This window comes from Callospermophilus lateralis, chromosome 9, assembly GCF_048772815.1.
Source record: "Callospermophilus lateralis isolate mCalLat2 chromosome 9, mCalLat2.hap1, whole genome shotgun sequence".
Classification (NCBI taxonomy): Eukaryota; Metazoa; Chordata; class Mammalia; order Rodentia; family Sciuridae; genus Callospermophilus; species Callospermophilus lateralis.
In genome coordinates this window covers 13,237,703-13,255,116 of record NC_135313.1, presented here as the reverse complement: position 1 = coordinate 13,255,116, position 17,414 = coordinate 13,237,703, and the positions used below count along the sequence as shown (strand labels likewise).

At 37.7% G+C, this 17,414-nt stretch overlaps 1 protein-coding gene across 4 annotated transcripts in view; it reads right to left on the bottom strand.

Moving 5' to 3' along the window:
* Dock10 (dedicator of cytokinesis 10) overlaps positions 1 to 17,414 on the bottom strand; it is a 236,055-nt gene that overhangs the window by 19,220 nt on the left and 199,421 nt on the right. For 3 of the 4 annotated variants that reach the window (XM_077110269.1, XM_076866402.2, XM_076866403.2), the window contains exons 32-47: positions 17,094 to 17,269; positions 16,851 to 16,967; positions 15,543 to 15,654; positions 14,681 to 14,802; positions 14,473 to 14,587; positions 14,315 to 14,381; positions 14,047 to 14,094; positions 13,397 to 13,498; positions 11,309 to 11,433; positions 10,309 to 10,421; positions 6,553 to 6,690; positions 5,770 to 5,952; positions 4,989 to 5,099; positions 3,775 to 3,990; positions 2,770 to 2,827; positions 2,362 to 2,460 (exon numbers count right to left, since the gene is read on the bottom strand). In XM_077110269.1, the coding sequence (XP_076966384.1) occupies positions 2,362 to 2,460; positions 2,770 to 2,827; positions 3,775 to 3,990; positions 4,989 to 5,099; positions 5,770 to 5,952; positions 6,553 to 6,690; positions 10,309 to 10,421; positions 11,309 to 11,433; positions 13,397 to 13,498; positions 14,047 to 14,094; positions 14,315 to 14,381; positions 14,473 to 14,587; positions 14,681 to 14,802; positions 15,543 to 15,654; positions 16,851 to 16,967; positions 17,094 to 17,269 (1,902 nt within the window). The remainder of the gene's footprint in view (positions 1 to 2,361; positions 2,461 to 2,769; positions 2,828 to 3,774; positions 3,991 to 4,988; positions 5,100 to 5,769; positions 5,953 to 6,552; positions 6,691 to 10,308; positions 10,422 to 11,308; positions 11,434 to 13,396; positions 13,499 to 14,046; positions 14,095 to 14,314; positions 14,382 to 14,472; positions 14,588 to 14,680; positions 14,803 to 15,542; positions 15,655 to 16,850; positions 16,968 to 17,093; positions 17,270 to 17,414) is intronic. The other variant, XM_076866404.2, reaches the window with a different exon arrangement.

The window sequence follows — 17,414 nt, the reverse complement described above, 5'->3', positions numbered from 1 at the left end:
AGAGCTAGCGTGGGGTTTTCAAGAGAGCATATAATTTGTAGGTAGATGTAGTTGCAATGCTCTGGTTCATTTAACCTCTCTGAGTCTGTTCCATCTTTTGTTCAACTGGAGACATCAATATCTATTTCAAAGGATGTTGCAAGGATTAAAAACATAATATTTGAGAAAACACCTGGTGTATTCTGTGAATTGTAAAGACAATGCTCAAGACTCACTAGGTTTCACTCTTGCATTATCTAGAAACCTTCCTACATCTTCCTACTATCCTGGCCACTAACTTTTAAAAAGTCCTAAATAAGATTAAAAGACTCTACAGGTATATGTGATATCTAGATGATAATGAGAAATGTTCCCAGAGGAGAAATCAGGTGTAAATGATGGGGAATGTGATTGGTGAGGGTCACAGGCTGCAGTGACAGAACAGTCTTTGAACGTTGGTTCCATGGCAAGCTAAACTGCAAGCACTGTTTCTCTCGGTTTTCTCATCCATGAATACGAAGTGATAAAGGCACCCGAGTCATAGATGTTACTGATGATGAATGGAGACATTGCCAGGATGTTGCTTAGCACACAGCCTTCTATGGAGCAAGCGCTTTCCAAGCTCCAGGTCACATTCTGGGAAATGATTCCACTGTTACCACTTTAGACATGTAACAAAATTCATTCCCCAAACATGCTAGAAATCATCACCATCAGCAGCAGCAGCAGCAGCATTTCGATCCAAACCTTGGTTTTAAAAATTAGACTTTCCTACATTTTAGAATGATTGTACATGTGCTAAAATACAAGAGAATTGATGGTAGAAGGAAACACCACAACACAATTCTCACAGGACCATGATCCTTTAATACACCTGAGGCAGTTGCGCTTTCTTCAGTTGCCTGTCTTCACCATGTCTTTACCATGTGCACACTGCAGGGAGGGCACAGTTTATTCTGCTGACTTGGAAACATCACAACATAAAAGCACATTAGAAATTTCAAATACAAGTCTGTGAGTTTCAGAAACCTGGTGGATATGAATATATGCTCGTGCATCTCAAGTGATCCCTTTCCCTGAAGTTTACTAATAAATATATCCTTTTTTCCCAGTGGGTATATTATATTTTAATATCACCACAGGTCTAAAGCTGAGCATTTTAAAATGTTTTAAAATTAAAAATGCATACAGCTTTTGGGCACATAAATTTCCACAACTTCTCAAACTAATACTTGGTTTTATCAGTTTTCTTCAATTCATTTTTAGTTATAATTTGAAGCAGTTTTTCTGGAACTATATGGTATCTGATTATGATATAAATAGATGGGCAGGAAGTCCATGTTAAATAAAAAGATGCTATTTTTTAATGATTTGCATATAAAGTGAGGCTAAATAGAAAACATGGAAGTAAGCAAGAAGATGCCTGGATTTCAGGGTGAATATGCGCTAAGATGCCAATTGTCTTCTTCAAGGACTGTAAAGAAGTTATCTTATTGTTCCACAGTTCATTCTGGTCATTTGGTTCAAATATCTTCTATGCAAAATCTACTGTGACCTTTTAGAAAATATACACATATTTAAATGGGATGAAGTAGATTTCTGAAATACTGCAACTAAAGTTCATTTACATGTTTAGGTATTTTGATATTAATGTTTACAAATATATTTCTGGTGTCCATACGCTGAGTTTTTCCACTCAAAATTGCAAGTTAAGATAGTGTTATCAAGTAGATTTTAGTTCATAAATTTTGTGTTTAAACAAACTTTTCTGAGAGGATATAGATTACATGTGTTAACTATTCTTTAAAAAAAACCAGTAACTTTAATTTTTGTTATATTTTATTAGACATTAATAATGGAATATCTTTAATTAAAGGAAATCCATGCTGCAAATTATGTGTTATAAATTGACAGTTTATGCTTTTAAAAATGAATTGGAACATGCTGATTATAAAATCCTCCATATATAGTATATGTACATATCTCTGTTGTTGTGTCTCTTAGTTGAAATAGAGTATTTATTACATTTACAAATTAAAATAGATTCTTTTCACATATTAGTCAATTCATAAATTTCTAAATAAAATTCCAATGGCCAACCCAAATGCAGATTGGTACCCAAATATGACCACAGCTCACAATCCTGAATGTTGGCTAACAGTTCTGTTTGCTGAGAATTTTTTTTCTAGAAATCTAACTTCCTATATTGTGAATAGGATTTCTGAACATTACTAACTTAACGGTTTTTGCAGAGTAAATTCTGCAGGTCTGAGATAGTTTTTGCTTTGGGAATACATCTAAAATGTTTCCAATGAAATAAAATTTAGGCAGCAGCTTGATTTCCTCTGCATGGGGGTGAATAAGCACAGTTAGATCACTCACTTCCTCCACCTGGAGTTGTTAGTAATGGATTACTATCGCAGGGATGGGTATCCTCTGGGAGCAGGGATGATGTGCAAATCTTTTCCATTTTCCAGTAACCTATGGTAGTGCAAGATGAAGTCAGACCATGTTTTTGTTAATCCAAGCTTATGAAACTACAAACCATTAATCAATGAAATAGTCTCATTTTGGACAAAGAAGCTGACCATTCAGTTAGCTTTGCTGTACATAAAATAGATCAACTAGTGGAACAATAGTTAAAATTTTCGAGGGCATCATAATAAGAAACATCTGTGAAAGTGACTGTTAATAAAACATAACTGAGATTAATATAATACAAAATTAATAAATTAATTTTTAGCTAGGTTTCAATGTGTGTGGACTCCCCCCTCCTCGTGGCCATCTTACCCTTCCTTTTCAGGTACTCTGCGATGAGGGCAGCGATATGGATGTAACACATAGCAGCCTGTGACAAGAAAGAAAACAAGGATTCCGAGGATGGATTTTACTCTTTATCTTGCTAGGACTAATCTTCCATATTCCACATCAGAATATGTTAGGTAGAAGAATACTATGTAATGACAGCATTGAAAGTAAGAATCAATTGGATTTCTGAAAATTTCACCATCAAGAATAAAATGAATATTTGGGATTTTCTGTTTGTATTTCCTGATATGATTTTGAAATGTGTAAATAAACTGGTCTGAACAATTTTCCTACAGCATTACTTTCCTTCCTTAAGATCTAAGCTTGGCTTTTAAAAAATCTGTAGGTCCTTTTCTTACTAAAACTATAAACTGTAGTAACTGGTCATAAATTGAAAATAAAAATAATCAGCCTTCTAAGTTTTTCTACCTTCAGTGATGGCTTCTCTTCTGATTTCTATTGCCTTTGAAATGGCTGTCTCATGGGTTAGTACTTGGTTAAACAGTGTGACCTGGTGTCACAGGTCAGTTACCCTCAGACCAGAATTACGTGGGTAACACTGTATTTTTCCACGGCCAGTGTGGACTAGCTGTAACAAGGACTTATTTCCTCCGCCTGAGCTCACTCACCATAGTAGCAAGATTCCCCCTTCAAACCCAATTGCAGGGGAGGAATTTTAAAACAGAACATTAATTTTTATGACTCTTAATTTCCAGACCGCCTCACCACCACCCTCCATGCCTCAGGGTATAAGCATTCAGCTCTGCACTGCTTTTCATACATGGCTGTCACCCCCGCTTATTAGATGTCATCTACTTGGAGTTAGGTGTCCTTGAGTTCTACATGCTAGCTTGTCGGACACCATATATAGTGGAGTCATGGTGGCAATGTACGGTGACACTTTGTGATTCATATTGTACATGAAAATTCAGTCATCCCGATAACAGGATGTGACCGATAGCGAGTGAATGAGCCTTTGCCCGTCACCTCGGACAGGTCTCCATTCCTTGCGTGAATCTTGGCCATGCTTTCTAGCCAGGTCCTTCGTAGTTCAGGGGTGCTTGCGTAGGAATTCGCCAGGCTGTATTGGAGGTCCACCAGCATCTCAGGGTCCTTCTCGTGTTCCTTCATCTGAGCCGTGGCCATCAAAACTGTCCGGATTCGCTTAGTTAGGTCTTTCACCTCCGCTGGGAAATTGCTGTTCTTTGGAAAAGAGAGCACCTGGGTCATTACCTGTTCAGAGTTCCGAAGTGAACTTCCTTCAAGTCAGCTATTAGCTATGGCTTGGCATCACCGTTTGGTGTAGCCTACATGTTGCTCGTAAATGTTTGCATTCTATATATGCAAATTCTATGTGTTCTGATTATGGTAATACACATACATTTGAAGACGAGAATTATAGGAGACTCTCCTTTGGCTTTCTAGCTTACCTCTTTCTGGAATAGCATCTGATAGCCTTTGAGATTCTGTCCTCCCTGACTCTAGTTCACATGATTTGAAATTGTCTGATTTCATTCATAGGCACCACAGGCGGCACAGAGCACTGGTCTGGCCAATCATATTCTCTCCCAGGCCACTGTATTTGGCTTATGATAGAAGATTGGATCAAAGAGATTCAGTGCTGGGTCTTTAATTGGTATTATCAAATGAGGAGCCTTTCCCACTCATAAGCACTATCAATGTGCTCATGACTTCTGAGAGCAATCCCCTGGGGAGATCCTACCTGTAATAAAGTGAACAAAGACGACCTGAACATAGAGATCAAGAAAGAGGCAAAAGAGAAACAGTAGGGGAGAAGTGTCTAAAAGCATTATTTTAATCCAAGAGTCTAGTCATGATGGAAGCTTGGCTCTACCCCTAGAATTTTCAATATAATAATTAAAGGAAAAAGTCTTTTGAACGTGCTAACAGAAAGATAAGATGTATTTGCCCAAGAATGGGGTGTGAGTGAATCACTTCATTTCAAGATATTTCTGGTAACTATTCTTGTAATATACCTTTCAATATATCTTGGAAATTCTACCCAACAGACTGTGTGCTGAAAACATAGGAGCTATCAATGCCATCAAGAAAACTCAAATATTCAGTCTCAGTAAACAAAATACAGAATTAACTTGTTTATGATTCTGCTATCCCATGAAAAGAATCCTCTTCAGCTTATTCTTGATTCTTTAGAAAAAAGTCCACGAAGCATTTCTTACTTTCATTTGCTTGTCTCCATTGGCAAAGTTATTGGTGATTGCGAGGGAATGTTGAAACCGAGAGCCTCCAATCCCTGCATCAGCTATTAACTGGCTTACTGCTTTGATGAGCTGGAAGGCAAATGAAAAATGAGCCCCTGAAGCAAAATAGTATTTTTAAAGAAATTCACTGGATTGGATTTATGTGTCAGTCTCTCCCTGTAGGTCCAATGCCCCATAAGTCACTATGGCATCTTCAGAAGGCTACGTGATCCAGGGCATTTCCTTCCAAACATGAGTGCCTGGAGAAAGCTGCAGCAATCTTGGATACCTCAAAGAAAGACATTTATGCATTTAGAATTTGGTGTGTTTGGTCTTCCAGCACTGGCAATGGTTACCTGAGTTGTCTACCCTATGTGATTCTATTTCCCGGAAGAAGAAAGGAAAGCACAATGCATAAGTGGAGATATGGGCTGTGGGGATTTCTGCCCAGCTGTGCTCCTCCTATAAAGCAGAACCCAGTGTAATGTGCTCTGTAAGGAGAATCTGGTGGAGGAGTTGTTGACTGGTTTCCTGGGGACAAGAGGCTTCAGTTACTGCTGAAACACATCAGTGTGTGTGTGTGTGTGTGTGTGTGTGTCTGTGTGTGTGTGTGTGTGTGTGTGTGTGTGTGTCTGTGTGTCTGTGTATGTGTGTGTTCTGGTACTGGAATTGAACCCAGGGCCTCGTGCATGGCAGGCAAGTGCTCCATCCCCAATCTGTGGCTTTACCAGTGGCATTAATGAAAACTGGCGGTGTTTACCTGTAAATGGGAACGGACAATTGACTTCTGCTTGTTAAATTCAAAATTCTTCCTCATGAAGAAGTACAGAAGTGCCGAGGCTTCCATCTGAGTTGACCGTGACCTGTGGTTACAGCATTTTAGGACTTCATAGCAGAACGATCCACAGAGGTCAGCAGGCCCTTGAAAGAATGCTGAGGGAAACTAGAGAAATGGAGAATGGATGGAGTAGGCAACAGTCCTTCATTTAGCTCTGATTTTTCTCATATGTTTAAACTCCCTAGAACAAAACTCCTATTTTTTTTAACTTACTCCTTTTTTTTTTCCATTTGCAAGTATTAAAAATATATTTTCATTTAAAAAAATCTGTGTAATTATTCTCCACATCAGTAGCTGATGACAACCCAAAATAACCAAATGAAGCTCTGAAATGTCCTCTATTCACCAGGCATCTTTAAAATCACAGGTGTCAGTTATGTGCCCTTGAAGACAGTGGCTATATCTACTTCAATGTGGGATCTTGAACTTGACATGGATGGATATGGCACTTGAAGGAATGCATTTATCCAAAGTCTGTTACAGCCACCGAGAGCCCAAAGCGCTGGTGATTGGAGGCAATTTTATTTTCTTTTAGTATTCAATCAGGCAGAATATCAACTCATTGTGAGACCAGGAATCAATGTCTAGTCAAACCAAAAGAGAAGGAAACAAAGCTTCTTCCTGCCACACTGAGGGATGCCAGGATTATTATGTGTTTATTATCATCCTGAACTGAGCGTTCCCTGGAACCTGGCAGATGCTTACCTTGCATACAAACAGTCTCAAAGAGGCAAACACATGCTTCAGTGCTGTGGCTGACTGGTTGACTTGGAAAAAGAGCATGTAGGTGTCAAAGACCCTTTTCATCAATGAATTTTGACAGTCAGCTTGTTGGAGTTGTCTCTGGAAATTCAGCACAGATGTTATTTAGTATAAGTGAAAGAACACTTGCATTTCTTAAAAATATTTACTGTGAACCTACCATATGGTAGACACGATTCTGGGTGCTAGAAAAAAAAAACACTGAGTAAGAAGACATGGTTCCTATTCTCAGGGAAACTTATGAAGCAGTGATGGAAAAACTGAGTGAGATGAGACAGCAGGATGCTTTGACAGATTTGCTTTGAGGGTGGGATTATATTGATAGGGTGATCAGTGAGGACTTTTTTAATGGGTGAATGGATACATGAGCCGAAAGAACAGTGCCTCAGAGATCTGAGAGGACCTTCCCAGGAGGGACAAACAGCTGGCACAAGACCTGGAGTTGCAGGGGAGCTTCTGAGTTCAAGACTGAGAAAGAAAAACAGAATAACTGGTGCATAGTAAATGGGGAAGGATCAGGGGAGAGATAAAAGGTGAGTCACAGATAGGCAGGTCCTGTGGGCACAGGGAAAGCCTTTCAATGTGAGATTTGAGAAACATTTACACTGAGTTATAAACGTTCAGAACAGACTTGTTCATCTAAAAGCAGGGCTTTCTTGGTGTAATGGTGCTATTGGATGTAGACAGTTTATTCAACAGATGCAACTTCTGGATCAATCCTTAATGTGCTAGCCCGGGTCTGTAGCTCATATGGTTATGTTACAAATATTTTTAATATCATTATGGAAGTATAATTGACATACAATAAATTGCACATATTCAAAGTGTGCAATTGGGTGAGTTTGACATTGGTATACACCCATGAAACTGTCACCACAATAAAGATAATGCACATCTCCATTACTCCCCAAAGTTTTTTTTTTAAAACCTTCATTTTATTTATTTATTTTTATGTGGTGCTGAGGATTGAACCCAGAGCCTCACATGTGCTAGGCAAGTCCTCTACCACTGAGCCACACGCCCAACCTCCCAAAGGTTTAAAACATCTTTTTTTGTAATCCTTCTTTCCTGTCTCCTCCATATCCCTGGGCAATCACTGATCTGCTGTTTCTATTGTGTGCATTTTCTAAAATTTTATATAAATTGAACAATATAGTATATACCCTTTTTTTTTTGGTTTGGCTTCTTAAACTTAATCCACGTTGCATCCTGTAGTGGTAGTTTCTTGTTTTTACTGATTTTTATCAGAGTAGTCTGTTGTATAAATAGAAATTCATCTAGCTGTTGATATATAATTGGGTCCTTTACCCTACACAAAACTCAAAGTGAATCAAAGACCTAGGAATTAGTCAGAAAGTTTGCAACTGCTAGAAGAAGTCACAGGCTCAACCTTCCAACATATTGGTGCAAGCACCCACTTCCTTAATAAGATCCCTGAAGCTCAAGAAATAAAGTCAAGAATCAAGAAGTGGGATGATGTCAAATTAGAAAAGGCTTCAACACAGCAAAGAAAACAAGAGCATGAAGAGAGAACCTACAGAAGGGAGAAAATCTTGCCAGTTATTCCTTATACAGGGCATTAATATCCAGACTATATAAAGAACTCAAAAAACTTAATACACATATACAAAATAACTAAATCAGCAAATGGGCAAAAGAACTAAAGAAACATTCTCAAAAGAAGAAATACAAATGGCCAACACATATATGAAAAAATATTTTACAACCCTAGCAATGAGGGGAATGCAAATCAAAATTACGTTGAGATTTCATCTCACTCCAGTTAGTAAGGCAATCATCAAGAATACAAATAATAATAAATGTTGGCTAGGATGTGGGGAAAAAGTTATACTTGTACATTGTTGCTGGGACTAAGAATTAGTACAACCACTTTGGAAGCAGGATGGAGATTTGAAAAGACTAGGAATGGAATCACTATATGACCTAGGTATCCTACTCCTTGGTACCAATCCAAAAGAACTAAAATCAGCTTACTACAGTGACACAGCCACATCAATGTTTGTAGCAGCTCAAGTCACAATAACTAAGCTATGGAACTGACCTAGATGACCTTCAACAGATGCATGGATAAAGAAAACATGGCACATATCCATAATGAAGTCTTACTCAGCCATAAAGAAGAATGGAATTTTGGCATGTGCTGGTAAACGGACAGAAATGAGAACATCATGATAAGGGACATAAGCCAGACTCAGAAAGTCAAGGGTGGAATCTTTTCTCTTATATGTGGAAGCCAGAGTGAAAAGAGAAAAGAAAATAAAGGGTAGGGGATCCTGTGAAAATAGAAGGGAGATCAGTACAATAGAAGAAGGAGAGGGAGGAGGGACTGAAAAAGGGAGGAACTGTGAAATGAAATTGACCAAATTATGCTACGTTCATACATGAATATCCCACTGTGAATTCCATCTTTATGTATATTTTTAAAGCACCAATTTAAAAAGCAACAATTAAGTAGAAGTAAGACCAGTAAAATAGAGGAAGGGGAGGTAGGTGGAGAAAGAAAGCGGAAGTAGTGGGGACTGAAATGGAGCAAATTATATTCCATGAATGTCAAAATGAACCCCACTATTAAGTATGATTATAATGCACTAATAAAAATGTTCAAAATGGGCTGAGGCTGTAGCTCAGTGGCAGAGCACTTGCCTAGTATGCATGAGGCACTAGGGTTGATCCTTAGCACCACATAAAAATAAAAACAAATAAAATAAAGGCACTCTGTCCATCTCTAAATACAAAAATATTGTAAAAAAGGACACTTTAAAAATAAAGCTATTGTGTGCTGGGTGCAGTGGTGCACACCTGTAATCCCAGTGGCTCAGGAGGCTGAGGCAGGAGGATCACAAGTTGAAAGCTACCCTCAGCACCTCAGGTGAGGTGCTAAGCAACTCAGTGAGACTCTGTCTCTAAATAAAATACAAAACAGGGCTGGGGATGTGGCTCAGTGGTTGAGTGGCCCTGAGTTCAATCCCCAGTACCCCTGTCCCCGCCTCCAAAAAGCTTCCATGTTTATCTGTATACAAATCTTTGTGTAGACTTATGATTTTATTTAACCTGGTAATCTAGGAGGAGTATCTGGCATTAGAACAGCTGGTCACATGAAAGGTATATGATTAACTTTACAAAACCACTGCATTGGTTTTCAAAGTGTCTTTACCATTTGCATTCCCACAATCAGTGAATGACAGTTTCTCTACATCTTTGTCAAAACCTGACAAGGTCAGTCTTTTTAACTTTAGCAATTTAAATAGGTACATAGTAATTTCATTGCATCAAAGATGAACAAATAAGAACAAATAAGAACACAAAATATGCTCAAAATTAGTAAGTCTTTTTTTTAATCTAGTTGTAAATTTAATACAAAGTATCATTTGTCTCTCCCATTTCTGTTGAAAAAGTAGATAAAGTGCCATTCTCATTTAGCCTAGACTACCTGACAGCAAACTAAGAGAAACTAGAAAGAAAGACTGTTATTGGACAAAAGTCTGGATCACAAGCCAGCATTGACCAGCTTGTGATAAAATCTGAATTTCATAGTTAATATGCTTTCCCCTCACATGAAAATTGATTCATGTAAGATCAATTGATTTCATAAATCATCTAAAAACACGTCCTTGACCTTGAATGACTTCTCTACCTCCTGTTTAATTATTCTGTGGAAAATGCTGTGCATGTGTTCACCTGATGTACGTGCGTGAAGAGGGACAGCAGGTCGAGGATAGTGAGGCAGACCTCTGTAGCCACGTTGGCTTCTGTGTCCACGTGGTGCACAATGTCTATTTCATTGGAGTTGCCTACAAAATAAAACCACATATGGAGGTCTAAAACAATTCTTTGTATCTAATGAAGGATTTTCTTCCATTACAATGTATCCAGTGTTTATTGGTATCTTTATTAATAATTTATTAAATGAAAGTGCTTTTGTTTGTTCATTTTCTTTAATGGCTGAATTAGGAAACAGCAGATGGAGGCTTTAGTTTTTGTGCCCTTTGCATATGTAAGCTGTAGGGTTTCCATCCTTTCTTAGTTCTTTTCTATCGATTCAGCTCCTGACAGGGTCATATTTCTTTGGTAATCAGGCTGTTTTAAGGTTTAGGCTTTTGGGCTGACAGATCCACTATTAAGTATGGTCTCAGGGGACAGTCTGCACAGACAGCCCCCTCAGAAAGGCACACAGTGTATTCACAGGTTAAGATTAAGACATACAGCTTGACAAAAGCAATGGTGGGTGCATGCCCATAATCGCTACCGTTTATGTGCCACAAAACACCAGGCTGTTTCTTTCTCACTGACATTGGAGTGTGTGCATCTCTGGGTTCAAGATATCATATCTCTTGCTCTACACATTGACAATGTCATCCTCTTCTTCCAGAATCTTCAGTAACAATCTGGTTGAGAGAGGTCCTGCAACCCTCAAAATACCAAAAGTCACTTGTATCCGGAAAACCTGCCCTGAGCATATCATGTTAAGAGTTTCACTTTCTCCTTTCTTTCCCATAAGGGCACTACATTTTAAAAACCATTCCTGGTGCTTCTTTTCTCCAAGTAAAATTTCCAAGGGTGCCACAGATCTTAAAGTGTGGATTCCCTGGCACAACAACATCCCTTCCATTTCTCAAACATTATCATTCCAGAGAACAGTCAGTAACCATCTTGTTCCTATCACTTCTGGTTTACTTACTGGACATGGTGTTGTCTAACATCTGTAAGAGTTTAGGGTTAGAAAGTGCATTTTTGCCTCGAATTATAGGTAAAGTTTGTGATCTGTGCTGCTTATGTCCTTCATGACCAGAGTTGGTGTGCATCCTGAAAAGGAAATGAGAAAGTGGTTAATATTGAGTGGGGATGTTCCATCCAAATATTCCAGATTGAGTCAAATATATAAAAAGAAGTCTTTTTATTTAAAAAATATTAATTAAAAGCCACACAATGAATGTGACTTCTAAATACTTTTGGAGAAATTTATTTAATTCAAAACAGTATTTAGAATGATAATGCATAGAATAACAGATGCTCAAATCTGTTCAGGCACATTCCTTGTTATTTTGTAAAAATTGTGGGATTCCATGAATGTTGAGTTGGCTACTGGTTGATAAGGAAGGCATAGTGGTGGACATTAGAAGCCACAATACTATGTATCTCAGGATCATTGCATTGTTTTTAAAGAAGTGTAAAATCTCCTCTAAAACCCTTATGTTCCTCTGTTTTTATATTTGGAAATTCCTCATGACTTATCATCTGCTGGTTCACATCCATAGGTCGGGGGGAGGGAGCTGATGTGTATCCATTGTGGGGGAGGTAGACATCTGAGGGTCCTTTGTGCTTGAAGGGAAGGGGTAACAGTGGTCTACAGTGCTATTCCTCCACTGCCCCAGGGCACTTCCAAATGGAAAACTCAGGTGGTGTTTTTGTGGAATTAGGAACACCTCCTGCTTATGACTGTATGATTTGGCCAAAGAATAAGCTAATAATGCTTGGGATGTTTGCTGTCACATAAGCTACTCATAAACACTTACATGAGAGAAGCAGACAACGGCAGATGTCCTTAAAATCTACAAAAGAGGCTATGGTTTTCTGTGTCACATTCTTCAAGGCTATTTGATTCTGGCTAAATCAAAGGGTCTGGATGGTTCAAGGTTCAGGAGACCTAACTCTGGCTTTCAGTAGCCCAGGAAACCTGAGTTGTTCCTGAATCTACAAGGAATAATTTGTTCTGTGCTATATGGCTTGAACCTTCATGACTGTTTTCCTCCAGGTCTTGAGTCTACTTCATTCTGAACTTGTAAGGGAGAAGTCCTGGTATCCAGATAAGGGGCAGCAGGGGGTGGGCTCTGTCCAGCTGTTTCAGGAGGAGCCTGAAATCTAGCCCACCAAACATCTTTAGATTTGCAGCAGCCTCAAGTGGATTACTATTTTTATTAAGCCTGGAAAGCAATTTTTTACTGTTCTATCAACATTTGCAAACACACCCATTACATTTTTAAAATTTACTTTCTTACCAGAGGCCAATTTAAGGGTCCCCATGGATGGAGGCAAAATTTATTCTATGATTTATTGACTATCTACCAGTCTCACATTTCCTTCTAATACTCTTTCTAAAATATTCATATTATATATTATTATGCCACCTCTGGGAAAAACAAATCAAACTGGGGAAATTTTAGGAAGCAATTCTTATTTATTAGACCTAAAGGAGCTCTAAGGTAGAATTTCAGGGCAAATGCCTCCCATCAGGTATGCTAATGAAGGGTGACTGCAGGTCCTATATGCCAGAAAAAAATCTGTCTAATGACTAGGAAGTCTAAGGGGAGTTAATGGGTTCTGAATACTTTCTTTCAGCTTTGACCCTTTAAAAAACAACACTGGTTTTAATAACATTGCTAAAATAATATAATTGCTGAAAAGAGTAGGAAAACATGATCTCAAATTTTGCTTTGTCACTAGGAGATTAACAAGTGTTAAAAGAAGCACTCATTGGAATTGTGTGTATCTTTCAGGTCCAATTAAATTGAAATTCTCATTAAAGCTCATTCTATTCAAGGCATTGTGCTCTAAGTGCACACAAATAAAGCATAATCCTTAGCTCTTTGATTGTATAAGCTAGTGGGCCAGATAAGGTGCTTCTTTATATAAATATACAGAGTAACTTACAGATCTGCATTTGGCCTGAAATATATAGATGTGTGTATCCACACCTCACATAGGCATTCATCCACAAATATACACAGATATACACATGTGAGTAATTTTAATACCAATGTGATGTTACCATTGTGACAAGAGCCCTGATGTCTGGCAGGAAGGATTGGATCCTTTGAGGGTTCCATTGTTCTGGGTGGATTGCACAAATTTAAATGCAGCAGCAATTTTTCTGCAAGAAAAACTGAAATTTTAATAATGGCTCAACTTTTATAACTTATATAAAAACATGATGACAACTGACAAAGTGATTACTAACAAAATTTGATATGCTTTGAACTAGTGGAAAGTAAAATTTGAGTTTATAGGAATAAATAGGAAACTGTGGATATTTTTTTTGTCACTCATGAGAAAATGACAACAGTCATAAGCTATTTCAGATTAATTTTTGTTTTTAGTTTATTGGAATTATTTTCCTAAATAGGTATTTTCTAAATTTTACTATGTAATTATAGATTAATTAGTTCAGAAGATACATGAAATAAAGTATCTACTGATAAATGTGTGGTTTCATGCTTTTCTCCTTAGAAAACTTTATTCTTAGACGTACTATGAAGGGAAATCTTCAAACTTGTATGTCTGTTGTGAAGTTAATCTAACAATCCTTATTTGCATTTTATAATTTCTAACATATATTTATAAGCGTAACCTGGCATGTTAATATATGTCATAATGCTTTTTCAAAAACCATATTAACCTGATGGGGTTTAAAATCATTACCTTATTATATTGCGTTTTCCAAGGTATCTGAAATTTTGAAGACAAACACTGGAAAGAAAAGTTGCATTCTCATTATTCACACTCTTTTATCTATACCTAACTATTCACCTTAGTATACTGAAATAAAAATCTTACATTTTCTTTAAATATTCTATGTAGTATTATTGATAGATAATTTACCATAAAAGTTCTTGGAATAAAGGGTGGGATGGTGAGCTATTTTTAAAGTTCTAGAAGAAAGTGTTATCTAATGAACTCGAAAACTTACTCCAAGATGCTGAAGAAGTCAGACACCTCTGGACTGGGTGCTCTCTGCCAATAGGCAATTAGAGTCTCTAGAGGGGAAAGTGCATAGTGTGAACCTCTTTGCAATAAAAGTTTTCTTTCTTTTTCTTTTTTAACTTAATTTGAAAGAGTTCTCTTTACCATCTGAAATTGTTTTCATGATGTGAAGAAAGCACATAAGGAGACTCCGGGTTTCCGCTTGATCTAACTTGTCAAATCGAAGAGTGGACCCAATCAAAGACAAGGGTCTTGGAATCTAGGAGTAAAGGAACCAATAAGGATGGAGCACAGGGAAGCCACCTCTGCCTCACAGCTATGGTGGCTGAGAAGTCGGGGAGGGGAGCCGTACCTTTTCACAGTTGTCAGTCTTCTCACTGCTCTTCTCCGCGGTACTTGGGTTGGAGTCGAGACTTGCTAAGGATGCTCTGGAATCAGCATGGTTTACTGTAGAAATAGCTATTGATGAAAATGCTGTAAACATAAGCCACAGCACACGTATGGGAATGAGATGGATGGGTACAAAAAGACAAAGATTTAAAAAAAGAAAAGAAAAAGTAAAAGCAAAAAAACCCCCAAAACAAAAACAAAGAACCAAACCACGCTGAGTGCTGAGGTGGCTGCTGTGTTGGGAAACAGAGTCTGGATTGGCATTAAAGATATGGAACATTTTAATTCTTATTAAAATGGTTATTGAGAAAAATTTGAACCATTATAAATGGAAAGAAATAAAAGAACGCTTGTTCTTTTGATCTCTTAAAATGCTTTTTAAAGAAATATAGCTCGCGTTTTAAAAATGTTTTAGTAAAAGCTCATAAAGAGAATTTGGGGAAAGGAGCTTTCAACTTTTGACAGTTTATGAAAAATTAAAAATGACATTTCCAAGATAGTTCTTAAAAATAATCTTTGAAGTTGAAGAGCTATTATATTTTAAAAGGGTCTGCAATGAAAACTTAAAGACTTTCCAGAATGAAGTAATTGGATAACAACTGATCAGATTGCTCCTTAAACCAAATAAAAATGAACACTTAGTAGAAGTGGAAGTCACTGAATGGTATTCAAAGAAATATGTAAAAAGGTCTTTGATTGTACAAATGCAATATACTTTGTCATAGATACAATGCACATGAATTATGGATTGGGTACAAAGCACAATGATATACAATATAAGTGTGGATGAGTGTTAAACACAAGTGTTCTCAGGCTTCGAGTACCTGCTATGGAATTTAGAACATCTTTAGAAAACGATGTATCCACAGAGGTTGCGTGTTTCATAGATGTCTGAGTTTGAAATCCTCCGTTGGTGCTCAAGTCATCTCTAGACCCCTGTTTTTAAAATGCAAAAGAGAGTAATGGCAATTGAGATAATTTCCACATTGTCAACCCATAGGTATCTTCTCCATTTTACTTCCAGCTAATTTTATTTAACTTGATCTTTTATGTTCTAACAAAAGTTTTCTACCAAAGTCGGCAGTGAGAATGAATATGTCAAAAGCATACTCTTAGAGACAATTTAATTTTCTTATGTGAGTTTTTTTTTTAAGTTTGGTCAAAACAATGTTTTAGATATGGACAAAATGGCTGAGTAATTATGGGTTATATTATAGATTACATGGCATTATTATCATGGGTTAATTTTCATGTAAGTTGCTATTATTAACAACTAACTTTTTTTCCCTTTATTTTTACTTATTTATATGTGGTGCTAAGAATCAAACCCAGTGCCTCACACATGCTAGGCAAGAGCTCTACCACTGGCTATGGCCTCAGGCCACAATAACTAGCTTTTAAATAAGTATAAGGTTGTGTTCAGTGGCCTGATGAGACTTGTGCTTTATAACAAATGTTTTTTATTGTGTAACTTAATCCTCATAAGGATACATAAGGTATGTATTTTATCCTATTTACAAATAGGAAATGGGGGCTCAAAATAGCTGGATAACTGATAATAACTGGTACTGCTGGGATTTGAACAAGGTTCCCTGACAAAAACTTTTCTCCAGGCCTGTGGCCATCTAAATGGGAATATCCTCCACTGTTACTGGATCCAGCAGTGTGTTAATCATCTGGACTTAACCCAGGCAGTGAGTCTCATGTGGGTGGTTGAGAAGTCACAATAATGGTTCAGTGGAGGAAGCACTGTGATGGGCCACTCAGGCTGTCCCTATGGATAAGGCACTTGGCCACACTGAAGCCAGGAAGAATAAAGACAATGTGGAAGTTAATGGGGGAAAGGTGTGCACTGAGGACAGACCATGGAGGCAACCCAGGAGCTATAAAAACTGGGGAAAAAATGCAAAATAATGCAGAGAACAGAGGAAAAATGCTATGCTAAAGGGATGGACCACGTGGAAGCCTAAAGTGGCCAATCTGGAACAAATGACATGGATGTGATTTCCTTGCATGGACTGTTTAATTGCTAATCTACTCACAGGTGGAACGAAATTATCCATGGTATAAAGAGGAAAAGGACAAATCTCTGTTAATACAGAAATTAATACAGAAATGCTATGCAAACTTACCTGGTTAGATGTATTGACAGTAAAAGGGTACAGGTCCTTCAGGTAAATCCTTGGCATATTGTCCAGAAGCATGCCATACAGGGGCATGTATAAACTTGCTATCTGGGCCTGCTTTCTCTAGGTGAAAAGGTAGCCAGAAGAGATGATTCACATAAAAATCAATAGGCTTGAAGGTCTGATGTGCATTTAATGCAGTGAGCCATTAAATGGTGTTTAGAGAAGGGAGAAAGGAAGACCACTTACTGGTTCTCTGTATCGATCATCAAATGAATGCTTAGCCATTAGATTTTTTAGGACAGCTAAAGCTAAGTGCCTGATATCTTGGTCTTCCTGCAGGGCAAAGCCAACTTCTCGGAGCAGAATCCCGATTAAGAAGTGTTTGCGGCAAAATTCATTCGTGACTGAATATTCAGGCATGTCTTCATTAGGAAAGAAAACAAAACATGTTTTTGAAAATCAAATAGTCACTCTATAATTGCAAAAGATAGATCAGACAACTACTTTCATTGCTTGCCACTGGTAGGTGGTATTGGGGAATATACAGTCTGGCTACAGAGATGTGTG